The sequence below is a fragment of the Taudactylus pleione genome, unplaced genomic scaffold (genome assembly GCF_031769625.1).
Source record: "Taudactylus pleione unplaced genomic scaffold, aTauple2 ptg000122l, whole genome shotgun sequence".
Classification (NCBI taxonomy): Eukaryota; Metazoa; Chordata; class Amphibia; order Anura; family Myobatrachidae; genus Taudactylus; species Taudactylus pleione.
The window spans coordinates 12,101,543-12,116,316 of NW_028284524.1; the positions used below are offsets into that span (position 1 = coordinate 12,101,543).

The 14,774-nt window shown below is 45.8% G+C and overlaps 1 protein-coding gene across 1 annotated transcript in view; it reads right to left on the minus strand.

Moving 5' to 3' along the window:
* Positions 1–12,358: 12,358 nt before the first annotated feature.
* WNT6 (Wnt family member 6) overlaps positions 12,359–14,774 on the minus strand; it is a 211,157-nt gene continuing 208,741 nt past the window's right edge. The window contains exon 4 of the mRNA XM_088472353.1: positions 12,359–14,754. Coding sequence (XP_088328479.1) covers positions 14,293–14,754 — 462 coding nt within the window. The 3' untranslated portion in view covers positions 12,359–14,292. The remainder of the gene's footprint in view (positions 14,755–14,774) is intronic.

The following is a 14,774-nucleotide window of genomic DNA, read 5'->3' on the forward strand; positions in this document are numbered from 1 at the left end:
AGGCCAGGCCAGGTCATGCTGTTGCGCTAGCAACTGAGGGGATTGGGCTCTCTGAACAAAGCAGGGAGGTCACTCACAGTGTTACTGGAGAAACAGACAGTCAGAGTGTGCTCCAGTGAGGAACTGGATGAGGAAAGCCAGGGTGCTGACCTAGGACTTCAGCAGCAAAAGTAAATGGGGAGTTATAAGGGACATGTGGAGGGTCTAATGGCATTAAAGGAGAGATAAATGGCATGTGGAGGGTCTAATGGCATATTAGGGGAATATGGACTCTGGTGGCAAATAAGGGACATGTGGAGCAGTCTAATGGCCTAAGGGGCACAAGGAATGGTCTGATGTCATATACAGGGTATGTGCAGAGGTCTAATAGCAAATAAAGGCATGTGGTGGGGTCTGATAGCATATAAGGGGTATGTGCATTGTCTCTAATTTTGTATGTATACCTGTCTCCCATATGCGTCTCTGTACCCTCCCCTGCCTTCCTATGTCTGTCTGCATCTTTTGTCCTTTCTTCACCTTGAGGGCATTGTGTGGCATAATGTGGACTGAGGGCACTAGATTTCATAATGTGGCTTCAGGCCACTATGAGACATAGGGCCTGATTCATAACCGATTGCAACTGTGATTACGCATGCAAATGGTTGATTGTTGCGTTCTGCGCATGCGTATGCATTGCAATGCGCTAAGGTCTCACTGCTATCGCAGTGATTGATAGGAAGTGACCGTTTGGGGGTGGTGACAGGGGGGGTTCATGGGTGAAACGAAACGCAGGCGTGCCAGTGCGTTTGAACAGCATTACTGGGGCATGCATAATTTAGCCACTGTGATGCCGTACGCAGCTTGGGCTTTCACTGCATGCGATGAGGTTAGCAATTTCTGAGAAAGTTCTGACCTTGTGCAAGTGAGCTCCGATTGTGCTCAATGTTACCGATGATTTCACAGACTTGCAAAGTATTACGGAAGTGAGTAAGGGGATCGCAGCTGCAAACGCAATAGCGATCTGTAATGAATCAGGCCCATAATGTGGAAAGAAGCTATAGAATGGTATAATGTGAACTGAGGGCAGGGCAGTACCTTTAGGCAGAGTCCATCAAACAAAATAAAAGAAGTATGTCAGAAACATCTACTTTTACATGGAGCTGGTGGCGGCTGCCGGTCTAATCGGCAGCAGCCGCCGCTGTCCAAGCTACGCTAACCCTGACCTCACCTGGGCTGTCAGCGCTGATGTAGCAGTTCTAGTGCGTGCCCCCCGGCTCTGTCAGGGCTGCATCTGAGGGAGACAAGTGAGGGGACGCAGCTCCAGATTTTTGTACAAGACTTTACAGAGAGATGGAGCTTGTCGCCAGCACATCCCCTGCATTCCCACTGACAGCCCCCCGATCCTCACCCTCCTCTCTAGCTCATGCAGGGAAGGTTTCTGACTACCTAGAACCCTCCCCTGACGGAACGTTTCCCAATATGGCAAGCCCCGTCTTTATATCACCCGCAAATCGCAGAATTAGCATTAGTTTGCAAGGGGGCTAATGATTAGGGACGAACATTGGAAGCCCGCCATCAAATGATGGCTGGGCTTCCACCATTGAAACTTTTGATGTGATAGTAACTAACCATCACATCAAAAGAATTAGATAGTAAAACTATTTATATGACTAGTGACAGGAGGTGGAGCCTCTGTGAATGGGGTGGAGCTACATGGCACCCCCGTTCACGTCACTGTGGGGGTATGCCCAGGACTCTCCGAGATGCTGGGCTTCCCCCAGGCTCCCCCTATACAGACATGGCATCTATTCTCCCACTGCTCATCCGCTGCTGTATACAGTGTATGAGTTAGTGTGTATGTATGTATGTATCTTATTGTGTATATGTGTTTAATGGTGACTGTTTCTCCGGTCCAACTTGAGGCAGAGCGGCTGCACGAGGGTGCTATAGTGGTTGCTGTGCGGCAGCCGCCGGGACCCGCACCCAGGGCCGCCAGGAGTGTTTGGGGGGCTTGCTTATTATGTCTGCACCAGGGGAGGGGGAGTTGCCAAGCAGCTGCCGGGCAGCTGTCCATTCTCGCCGGGCAGCATTAAGTTACATTTGTGACAGGCAGCCTAGCAGAGAATCATATTGGCTGCCTGTCACTACAGTGCGGCGGCCGTGCGGAGCTCAGGGTGGTGAGCAGGGAAGATCCAGAGACTGCTCACTACACCGATGTACAAAGTACTGCAGAGCCGACTGAGAGCTCCCCGCAGCCGGTGTACAGTAATGACAGACAGCCAATCTGATGTCACTGCTTTCGGGCGCTGCCCCCAAAACACTCAGTTTTCTTTATATATATATATATTGTATAAACCCCAACCCCCATGTGTGCCTCTGCCCCAACCCCCATGTGTGCCTCTGCCCCAACCCCCATGTGTACCTCTGCCCCAACCCCCATGTGTGCCTCTTCCCCAACCCCCATGTGTACCTCTGCCCCAACCCCCATGTGTGCCTCTGCCCACCCACTGTGTGCTTCTACCTACCCCCATCTGCCCCTCTGCCCACCTTCCCCATATATGCCCACCCAGCCTTTGTGAGCATCTGCCCACTTCCGCCTATCCATGTGCCTCCGATTGGGGAGCCCTTCTTGTTTAATTTATACTGCCCCATATATTCTGATGTAAGCCAGATGCATGGGTTGCAGCTGCTAAATTGTTAGATTTACAGAAAACCTTAATTTAGATGGGACCCAGAAAATGTCAGGTAGGACCTCGATATTTTAAAGTGGGCCCCTGGGACCCACATTTTTTTTGGCTCAGCGCGATCACTGCTATGTGAAGTTAATATGTAAGTCAGGGGTCTTCAGCCATTCCCAGTGACCCGTCGATGGTTACTGTACTGCAGACCGCAGAGAGTGCAGTCTGCACTACACACAGAAACAAGCACACCGCCGCCGCCGGTGGCAATGTGTTTGTTTTGGCAGCCAGCCAATGAGAGTCAGACAGACTCTCACTGGCTGTTGCACACATTGCAGGAACCGTACTGGAGCTCACTCATGAGGAGCGGACGGCGGCGGGAGCAGGAGCCGGAGCGAGGATTCAGGCAAGTGGGTTTTTTTTCTCTTTTTTTATGTGTGTGTGTCTTTTTCTGCATTGCTGAGGGGGGGAGCACTACTGGGGGGCACTACTGGGTGGGTACTACTGGGGGCACTGCATAGGGGGGGACTACCACTGGGGGCACTATATAAAGGGCACTACTGGGAGCACTGCGTAGAGGGGGACCACTACCGGGGACACTGCATAGGGGATGACTACTACTGTGGGCACTATATAAGGGGCACTGCATAGGGGGGACCACTACTGGGGGCACTGAATAGGGAGGACCACACTACAGGGGGCACTGTATAAGGGGCACTGCATAGGGGGATCACTACTGGGGGCCTGCATAAGGGAGACCACTACTGGGGGCACTGCATAAAGGGGATCACTACTGGGGGCCTGCATAAGGGGGACCACTACTGGGGGCACTGTATATGGGGCACTACTGAGGGCACTGCAGAGCAGGGCTGTTATGAGACATAATTAAAATTGTAGGAGGGGGCAGTTATGGGTCATAAGTGTTTGAGGAGGGGGATGAGTCTAAATACCGCAGTATAGCTTAGTGGCCCTGGGCTTCGTTGAGTTTTTTATGTGGCCCACGCTGCCTTAAAGATTGAAGAACCGTGATGTAAGTGGTTAGGCCCTTTTTATAAGTATGCATAGTGAGACAACCCACATAGCTTTTTTATGTATTTATTTCAATACCTTTATTATCACAGTGGCAGCAGACATTTAGTCCATTCGCTAGTCGTGCTGATCACAGATGATGGTTGCAAGAAGCCTATTTATTGATGTGGCTTGTGTGCTCACTAGATTTTCCATCCTATTTGTTCATTTCCAATCTGTATCTATTGCCTTGTAATTGGATAGAACGATAGCTAGTCGGACAATCCATTTTTTGAGTTAGGCCAAATTTGATTAATATTTACCAAGTTAGCTAGCATTATCTGTGCATGTACACCCACCTTTTTGAAGCCTCGCTCATTCCTTTAATATACTAAATGGCTGCCCAGAAGCATCACACAACAAAACAAATAATTTAGTGCAGGATCAGATAAATTGTGGGTTGGTTCCAACAGAGCTGCTCACACTCCTAGTATGAAATATTTAGTAGCATAATTTTTGTTGAATGAAAAAATTTAAGTCTCCACTGACGGCACAGAGTGTCAGTACTAATGCAGCAAACTATCACTGGTGCCACGGCATGAACAGTATTTTCTGCTGCAGTGAGTTTCAGAAAATAATGATTGCAGAAATAAGCAAAACTGTTGCTTTCTACAGACATGTAGCTTTGGTGAGTCAGTGTGATCATTAATAGCCAAACTGGCTGATAATTTTAGACTTCATCCCAATGGGTACTTTGCATTTAAAAATGACAGTATGAATGTATGCTAATTTGGATCTTACTGTTCTCAAAGCATTACACTAGTGAAAAATGCCATTGTGTGTGTTGATAATAGAAATAATGGTTGCCAGTGTAGGAAAGCTAGAAATGCTAGTAAAACACCAGTAAAAACTACCAGTGGGTAAGAGTTATTACTGTGTGTGGCTCTCTCTTGCCAGTTACATGGGATTTGATCCACCAGAATTTAAATTTGGTTGTCTTGATTGTTGTGTTAAAATGAAGTGTTATATGCTTTTATATATATATATATATATATATATATATATACACTATGTAGACAAAACTGATTGGACACTGACAGCAAATTGATCAAAAAGATTTTATTGACGTCAGTACTTTGTAGGTCCACCACGTGCAGTGATTACTGCAGACACCCTTCCTGGCAAACTGTCCACAAGTTCCTGGACAACAGCAGGCGGTATGTTTTGCCATTCCACCAAGTACAGTGACCAACAGTGACACTGAAGAAGGTCGAGTCGGCCTAGAACGCAGCTGCCGCTCCAATTCGTCCCAGAGGTTCTCATTTAAGATCTGGATTCTGAGTTGGCCAGTCCATCCGGGTTACCAAATTTTCTGTATACCAGTCCTGCGTCGCCGTGGAACATGACAGGTGGCATTGTCGTGATAAAAACATTTGTTCCCGTAGAACTGCAAGTGCATGGGCATCCCTACAAAGTGTTCTTTTCAAAACTACCACTTTAGTGGCCATTTGGAACTCATGTGCAATGGTATGAAGGGTATGCATTTCGCTTGTCATGGGGTGTCCAATCACTTTTGTCTACATAGTGTAACTAAATAACTGCAATCTGACCATTCATAGTTTGGGCCAGATGATTAATTGTGAAAATAAACCAGACCTAACTAGTCTAAGTACTAATTACTTTTTTTACAATGATAATTTGTAACATATTTTCTTGTTCTCTTGACTTAGTAACAGTCCAATGTAGCAAAATGTTTCCATAAAATATAAATATACAAAAATATGAATATGTAACTACCCAATCATCTTATCCCAGGGCAATTGTGATTCATAGATCTGATGTCACAGATAATGATAAAGAACACACTTTTGAACACAGAGTGCACACAGTTCACTTTAGGGACCTTACATATGAAGACAAGAATGTGTATGGATGCAGACTGCATATGTGGTCAGGTGAACAAGAGGAAATAAAGTAAAGAACACTTTATATTACAGTACATGATCAAAATGTGCACCATACGGGACATTTATATGGCCTAAGAACTCCAGTGTTATCTTGATTAAATACATTTTTGCAGGGACTGACCCACCCATATGTGGTTCTAGAACACAGTGGTCCCACCCGATAAGATGTTGAAGCGTTCTGTCCTCATCTGCCCAGTCAGGTCAGCGACTCTCAGCAGGATAATTGCAATACAGTACATGTCACTTGTCTCATAGTATGATTGCTCTGATTTGGCAGTAACGCCTGAAAACTCCCATTGACATTTATGAGATTCTGTTTGTTGGTTCTCAGCTGGCACTGATCACACTATTGTGTAACCTCCCCTGTTACTATAGTAAGTCACAATTATTTTTATTAAAATTCCAAACCATATTTATTTCAATAGTCTTAAAAGAAGACATAGAGAGCCTCATAACTGGCCACCGACTAAAACAATATGCCAGTAGATTCAGGATAAATTGCTTACAGTGGTTTATTTTCAATATTGTTCCAATGCCTAAATATTCATATATATTCAATATTCTATATCACAAAGTTTCACGTTTGGACTAATGTAGCCTGCATTCTGTAAAGTCCCAATACCTTGCCAATGCACGTTAACATACAACATTATAAGCTGGTGCTTCACTCCCTCTGGTGGAGAAGGCAGAAATTACACACTGAAGATATCTGCTGTAAATATTTGGAGTTTTATTATTTTGCCTTTAAGATAACTTATGGTGGTGTCTATCATAAGAATTGTTCCGTGCTACAATATATATAATTAGAAAAAAGGTGTTTTCTATGTACAATATTTGCTCTTGAGGCAGGGGCTATACTCTTTTGAACTTGACAATATGTCTGCTTGCGTTATACAATATTCTTCCCAAAGTTCCTGTTTAGTACTAGGTTGGTTAAAGGTGACATAGTGGTCATCTCTCAGTACATTTCTTATTCTTCGCATCCTTTATATACATGGAGATAGCATACTCTGCTGTATTGTACAATAAATGAGACAAATATATAATACATTCAAACTAGGGTGTGGGGGTTACCCTGTATACACTGACAGTTTGTAAAAAAAAAATAACGTTATCAATTAAATTATAGATTTAAATAACGGGATGCGGTTAATTTACCGCCGCCCGGAATGCTGGCTGTCGAGTCGGGACTAAAGATAGGCGTCGAAATGCTGACCCCTATCTTTAGCCCCATGCCGAAATCCCAACCACCGGCATCCTGAACGAGGTAAGTCAGGGATAGTTAGGTTGTAGCCGCGGGGGTGAAGGGATGGTTTAGGCACCCCCGGGGGGAAGTTAGGCACCCCCCGGGGAGGGTTAGGGTTAGGCTAGGGGAAGTGGTGTTAGGGTTAGGCACCCCCGAGGGGAGGCTAGGGCTAGGCACCCCCTGGGAGGGTTAGTTGTAGGGTGCAGGAAGGGGGGGATAGGTTTAGGTGGGATGCAGTCTGGATACCAACTGGCGCTATCCCACCCGCCGATATCCCGACACTGGCAGCCCCGACAGGGGACTAAAGATAGGTGTTGAAATCCCGACGCCTATCATTAGCCCCACTACAAAATACCGACACCCGGCATACCGAACAAAGGTAAGCCGAATTACTTAGCATCTAGCCGCGGGGGGGGAGGGTTAGGTTCAGGGAAGACTTCTGGTTATGCACCCCCCAGGAGGGTTAGGGTAGGAAAAGAGGGGGTGTTAGGGTTAGGCACCACTAGGGGGGGATTAAGTACCCCCCGGGAGGGTTAGGTTTAGGGTGCAGGGAGGGGGGTTAGGTTTAGGCACTAATGGTAGGGAGGTTAGAGTTAGGCACTAGGGGGAAGGTTAGGGTTAGGCACCACTAAGGGAGGGTTAGGGAGGGGGAGAGGGGAGGGTTAGGTTACTTACCATCCCAGTCGGGAATTAGGTCCGTCAGGGTTCCGCTGTAGGTATTTGATCCTCCGCCATTAAATACTGATTCTGTTTAGGCACCCCCGGGGGGGGGATTTAGGGTTAGGCACTACCCCGGGAGTTCTAAGGTTAAGCACCACCACGTGAGGGTTAGGGTTAGGAAGGTGGGCAAGCATATTTACGAGCTGCTGTAGGGATGTCCTCCTATCGGGCTTCTGGCGTCGGTGTGAGAACCGGCGGCTATTCAGCCGACGGTATTTCATACCGTTTCTATAAATAACATATCGGATTATATATTTGTATGTGTATATATATATATATATATATATATATATACATATATATATATATCTCAGACCATTGCAGGTTAATAAAATGGCATGTGACATGTAGGTTATAACCTTCACAATAAATACCTTTCAGTACATAGTTGTATAACGTATGCCACACAAATCCACCAGAGACGTTTAAGGGACTTATGTAAGTACCTCCAAGCCATGGCTAGACATTTTAGCACCCTGTGCAAAATAGGACACCAGCGCCCCCCTATTTTGGTGTGGGATAGTACATCAGGGTGAGAGAGCATGTTGAATAATTCTGTAGTTCTGGGATGTCCAGAATGTCTTCACTATTAAATGGTGGATGTATGCACGAGTAAAGAGCACAGATAAAGTCAAACTGTCATCGCATGGTCAGGTGTAAGTATTGCTGCCTGTACTACACTACCTCACTCAGCACACATAGGGTCTCATTCAGACCCGGTCGCAAGCGCCGATGCGCTCGCAACCGGGTCGATGGTCCCCACAGAGCATGCGCACGACGGAGCCAGCTCCGTAGTGCGCATTCACGAGACCCGGCTAGCGACGGCCTCTCCGTCGCTAAGGGTCTCGTAGCAGACGGAGTGAGCTGTCGATGTTGAGTGACAGCTCGTCCCGTTTGCTGGGCGGGCCGGGGGCATGCCCGGCCAAACGGAGGCGTTCCAGTCGGATAATGTCAGTGGGGAACTTTCTGCTCAAACAGAGCAGGAAGTTCCCTGGGGCTTACGAGTGCCCAGACCCAACCTTAGGGTCTGGTCGTAAGCCCCGATGGTGATGACCTTGCGACCATCACCCTGATCGCAAGCTAAGCTGTGGGTGGTAAATTAGAAGTCTAGATAATGGATAGTCTGGAAGGACTGCTAACAGGATCCACAATAGAAATGTAGGGCTCAGGTCAAGATCTATGTTACAATGCTGACTGCTACTTCTGTAGTTCTGACTGTATAAAGAAAAGGGTTCTAGTTCCGCCAAAGCTGATTACAATGTACTGTACTGTGTGCACAGTATATGTACAATAAGTGTGTGTCATACTGAGTTGCAGCACTTTATATAGCACATACATAGTATGCTATCACTTATACAGGTGTCAAGAGACTTTGTGAACTGCTCTAATTGGGCCTGATTCTGTGTCACATGCAGTAGCGTCTATTGGTGGTCGCTCGTCTGCGACATTAAGCAAATGCTGATACAAACTCCTTCGCTTGAGTACATCTGGGCGGCCAAATGTGCAAGGACTGAGAGGCCTATTTGTAGCTTCTGTACACGCTGTAATACCGATTGGTGTGTCCTTATAGGCCACTATCTGCTGCACCATTGAAAATTGCACCAGCCCTATAGCGGGTGCAGTTGCTCTGCCTGACCATGGCCTCCTATGCCTGCGTCTGTGTACGGAGCTGCTTGCATTGACACAGAACGATTTTGCGTGCATCTCTAGCCACCTCCCAGTCACCACCCAGGAATGCCCATCAATTTTCCACAACATTTTTTATATTGTCCATCTCAATAGCAACAGCGCCTTTTGCGTATACTGTGCAATACGAATAATTAGACATTTTTGCGCTTGCACAGTTGCAAAAAAATCTCCTAACTACTTGAACATTGGTATTGCGTGTGACTCAGAATCAGGCCCATTATGTGCTAGAACACCATATAGTTCTTTCTGAAGAAACCTACTCTCCCAGAAATAACAGGAGGCTCACAAACTTTCGGGTAGCCTCCCACAACCCTGGAAGAGTGTCCAGATCTCCAACATCCCACCCACTTCCTAGTGAAGTGAAAGTTGACAAGTATGGTCTTAGTTGAGGACAAATTTATTTTACATGATTAAACTATTTAAACCTGAATTACCATCTAATCCAGTGATTCTCAAACTCAGGCCCTGATTCAGAGCCGGACGCTCTGACAGAGCGCTAGCTCTGAATCAGGGCCAGCCTTCTTGTTTTTTAGAGCGGCCTCCTGGCCGCTCACATAGCTGTGGGTGACCACCCACAGCTATAGCGAGTGGCCAGGAAGATGGTCGCGATGGTCAAGACCATCGGGCTTGCAATGAGACCCTTGTGGTAGGGTCTCGTTGCTGCAAGCCCCAGAGAGATTTCGGCTCTAACAGAGCCGAAATCTCTCCCACTGACATCACTCGTGATGTCAGTGGAGCTGCCCCCAGACGGAGGCGTTCACATGGGAACGCCTCCGTTTGGGCAGCCTCTCCCACGGCCCGCTCACCAAAGGGGGCGTGCTGTCACTCAACATCGACAGCACGCCCCCTTTGGTACGAGACCCGGAGTGACGGTTTGCCCGTCGCTATCCGGGTCTCGCGCATGCGCACTGGGCCACCATCGACCCGCTTGCGAGCGCATAGCACTCGCAAGTGGGTCTGAATCAGGCCCTCAGTTCTCAGGACCCCACATAAGTCACATTTTCCAGGTCACCCAGCAGGTACACAGGTGTATTCATTAATCTCTGACACATTTTTAAAGATCCACAGGTGGAGCAAATTATTTCAATTGAGATTGTGAGGAGACCTGGAAAACATGCACTGTTTGTGGTCCTGAGGACCGAATTTGAGAACCTGTGATCTAATCCGACAAACCTTTTTAATTGACTAATATAGCTGTGATAGGTGGGTGTAAATGAGAGGACCAATCAGAATCCGTAATCTCTGTGAGTGAGCCATCTGGTCACACTATTCCTCGCAGTGTCACACACCCCATGGTTTTCGGCGGGTGTATTCAGAGCTGTGGGAAAAACGGCTGAACAAAGCTGCCCCTGGGGCTATGGACAATGGTGCCCTGGGTAGGGTGAATTTTTCAGCAGTGCTGCTTTAATATTTATTTTTTTCCCAGTAAATCTAATCTTTAGCTTTTTAATATTAATATTTCATAATTACTCATTTTAATTAATAAAACAAATCTCCAGTAACATTTGCAAAGCTGCTCTGTGCTATTATGATTTCTTGAGATCTCATTACAGAAATAAAAAATGTGGAAAGGAAGATGAAACAAAACTATTAAGTAGGGCAATCTGCCCCAATGGCAGAAAAACTCTGCTTCATTATATTAGCTTCATCCCAACATTTATTAGACACAGACCTGCCAAAGTGGAGCAAAAATGTAGCAAGCTTAATTAGGAAAGAACTACACAGAAAAATCTGGTACAGGCGGAGTAAGATGTTAATTCTAATACCTTGTACCACAGCACATCACACAGACAATAATAAAGGATAACAGTTAGTAGATGTGTCATCCTGTCTCTTTGATGTTCTGCACACCAGGTGAGACATTGCATGAAACACAAACATTCACTGTACTATACATAGAAAATGTCCGGGTTCCAACCGGTTTATTGCTTGCTCAGTGATGATCAGTCCTTTGTGTTCCCAATTGTAACATATATTCTCAGATATTTCCTAAATATTACTTTGTATGACATTTATAATAAAATCCTTTCATTGTGAGAAAAAACTGAGATGTTTTCTGTATTATATATAAGGGGAGATGGGAGACCTGCGCTTCCGGTATATGGGTTATATAAAGGGTTTGGTGCTTGCTGCCAACCTCTACATGGGTACCCAGCCCAATCATAAGCATAAATATTATTGTGGGAGGTGAGCGCTACACACTGGAAATGATATGCAGAAGTGGATTGGGAATTAGTATTTTTATTTTGACAAAAGGCACAGGGCCTCTTGTGCCAGTATATATGCCACAATGTAAAAAAGGGGAGTGCATTGTGATCAGGTCGGTCCTTATGTAAGGGGACCTGATTGTCAATCAAGATGGGACTACACAAGTCCTGGTGTATAAGGGGTTGGTAATTCAATGTTTCTCACACGGTGGTAATGTAGATCCAGTCAGTATCACCGGTGGATGTGGTGTTGTCCAGCCGGTATATGTCTTTATACGCGGGGTGCCTCGGTATGTGTCTGGTGGGGCGGCGTCCCGTATCCCCCAGGTGCACATACTTACCATCGGCGTCCTTTGCTTGTTCACCTCCAGGTGAGCGATGTCCTCTTCTCAGTCCTCGTCGCGGTTCTTCTGCTTCCCTCTGGATATTAGCGTGCAGAGCTCCACGCTCTGGCTGGGAAGCGGCGTCCTCACCGGCATCTTGCGAGACTTCCGTGTCACTGCGCTCTCGTGAGAGCAAGCAGTGTGCCGGGCTCAGCAAAAGTGCGCGGTGGCTCGACTCGGCGCCGCGAGGAGACTAGAAGGGGGGGCGTTGGTATGTTGTGCGTGGTGAATAGGTGACTGTCTTCCGACGCGTATCAGCTTGTTTGAGCCTTCCTCAGGGAATCACTGAGACAAAATAAAATAAAAATACTAATTCCCAATCCACTTCTGCATTTCAATTCAAGTGTGTAGCGCTCACCTCCCACAATAATATTTATGTATTATATATAAACCATTTTATGCAGAGAGGATAAGAACAATCATTTGAAAAATAATTGAGATTCTGTAACAAACATCTCATTTAGTAGACTCTGAATTGCGTTTCTTTACATATTTTTATTTTACTCTTAACAGAAACATTTTAAATAACTTTATTAGTAAAAAATACAATAATATGATACACACATTTCCTCCTACCAATGCTGCATGAATCTGTACATTGATCAGTAATGGAGATTATACGGTACTTCGAGAACTTTGTACAAGGATGAAAGCTGATTGCTTTACAACGAGCAAGAACCACAGTCTCGGCAGTCAATCATCCTGCTATAATTGCTCGCCGATCAGGACTTTTTATTGCAAGGCTTGAGGTGTCCCCTTTCCATGCTGATAATAATATATCCAGGTTCATATTCACATTCAAGAAACAAGTTATCAGGAATGATGATATGCAGAGCAACAGAAAAACTGTATTTATTATTAAAAGTCGATATTATCTCCTATCCCATCAACTTTGCGCTAAACACAATCTATCGCAGCTTCTGGAGTATAAGTGCTAAGACCGTAAAAATGGGGCTGTGCAGTGCTGTCTAAACATATGTATATAATCAGGACTATAACTAAAGTTCCCAATGTGTGCAGTTAGCATGCCTGCAATAACTGCCTCTCATGTGGCTAGGACTCAGCATGCTCTGTCCAGTCTGGTTTCTGTAGTTCGTGACTGTACCATGTACTCTGATAAACTGTATCATTTAATATAAAACCAACATAGTGGGTTATCTATAGCTTTTCACAATATAACACATTATAATATAGCATCCACCGTTTGTCCAACATAAGTGTAATCACATTATAACCACTTTCTGATGTGGGAGTAGGTTGTCTGTGAATAGAAGCCAAAGGTTGCCTAACCCTATCCAAACTTGTCCAGTCCACCAAGGGCCTGATTCACTAACGTACACAACTGCGAATACGCACGCAATCAGCCGATTGTTGCGTACTGCACATGTGCATGCATCGCAGTATGCAAACTAGTCATTGTGATCGGGACTGCGAACGCTGTGACTATGCAGACCCATCACAGAGTGATTGACAGGAAGTGCCGTTTGTGAGTGGCAACGGGGGGATGGTCGGGCGAACGCAGGCATGCCAGTGCATTTCAACAATGTTACAGGGGCGTGCATTCATGATCCACTGCGATGGCCTACGCAGCCTGGGCTCTGATAGCGTGCGTGGGTGTTTGCAATTTCTGAGTAAGGCCAGGGCTTGTGCAAGTGTGCGTGAGGCTGTGATGGTATTCGATTGTACCGATGGTTTTGCAGTCTTGGTAAACATTACGGATGTGTGGCAAGTAACGTGGGCGTCCTTATGTGCATAATCACTATTGCAATCGCATTTGCGTGCCGTAGTGAATCAGGCCCCAAGTGCAGACAGATCTGCTGCATGGTACTTACAGGTTTACATTACATTCATAAGCCACTGTGCTTTTGGACTTAAAAAATACAATTATTATTATCTAGAAAGGTTGGATCCTATCATGTAGCAGCACCTGGTTGAGCAAACTTTTGATATCAATCACCTGTGTTAAAAAAGTGTAGAGACTGTTATGTAACCCAATTAGTGTTAGCATAGTGTGTTATTGTGAAGCAAACCCCTTCTAAAACAAACAGATTGGATTCAACTGATTATATGAAAACGATGCCCCAGTATTTGTTTGAAAATAATGAAATATTTCATCCTGTATATATGGTGTCTTGGGCATTATCTATATATTTTAACGGTCTTCTGATGCCCCCTCCTTAATTAATAAGTCCATCTTTTGATTATGCTGTGAAGAATTAATTTCTGCATCCAAGTCTCAGAGCTGATTCTTGTTTCCGTGTCACACTAGACAACAAGCAAAAACTCTCATCTGTTTAAGAGGGGGGTGTTCTGTGTCAGGGTTCATGGTCAACGTGAAGGTGCCTGCAATGCCTGCATTATGTTTATTAATGAAATTGGGCAGTTTTGGAGCCCCCCCTCTTTTTGGAGTCTGTCTCACAAGCACATGCTGAGTTCTTTCTTCACAGTGCATTTATTGCAATTTACAACGCAACACCAATGGAAGCGACACAGACAGCTCTCCTCCATTACTACAGTCTCTTCCCGGTGACCCCTGCCGCAACAGAGCAGGTCACATCCCCCCACGTCCAGAGCGGTGCTGTTACACACACGGCCCCGAGTCCCCGGCGAGCCTGTTTTCCGGTTTGCCTGGCAAAAATCTGGAGAGTCAGCAGAATAAATGAGATCTTGTTTATCAGGGGGCTTGATGTTGTGCCCAACAGGTATAATGGTCTTTCCATCATTTCCACCCATCACTTTGAAGGCTCCATTGAATCGTTCTAGCAGTCGGTCTCCTACTTCCCTGAAGTGTGGCATTTTCTTCCAGCAGGTACGCAGAGTGCAGGAGCCAGACAGTCCATGACATTTACACTCTGTCCTCATGTAGTTCTTCACTGCCTGCATGCAAAAAATATACC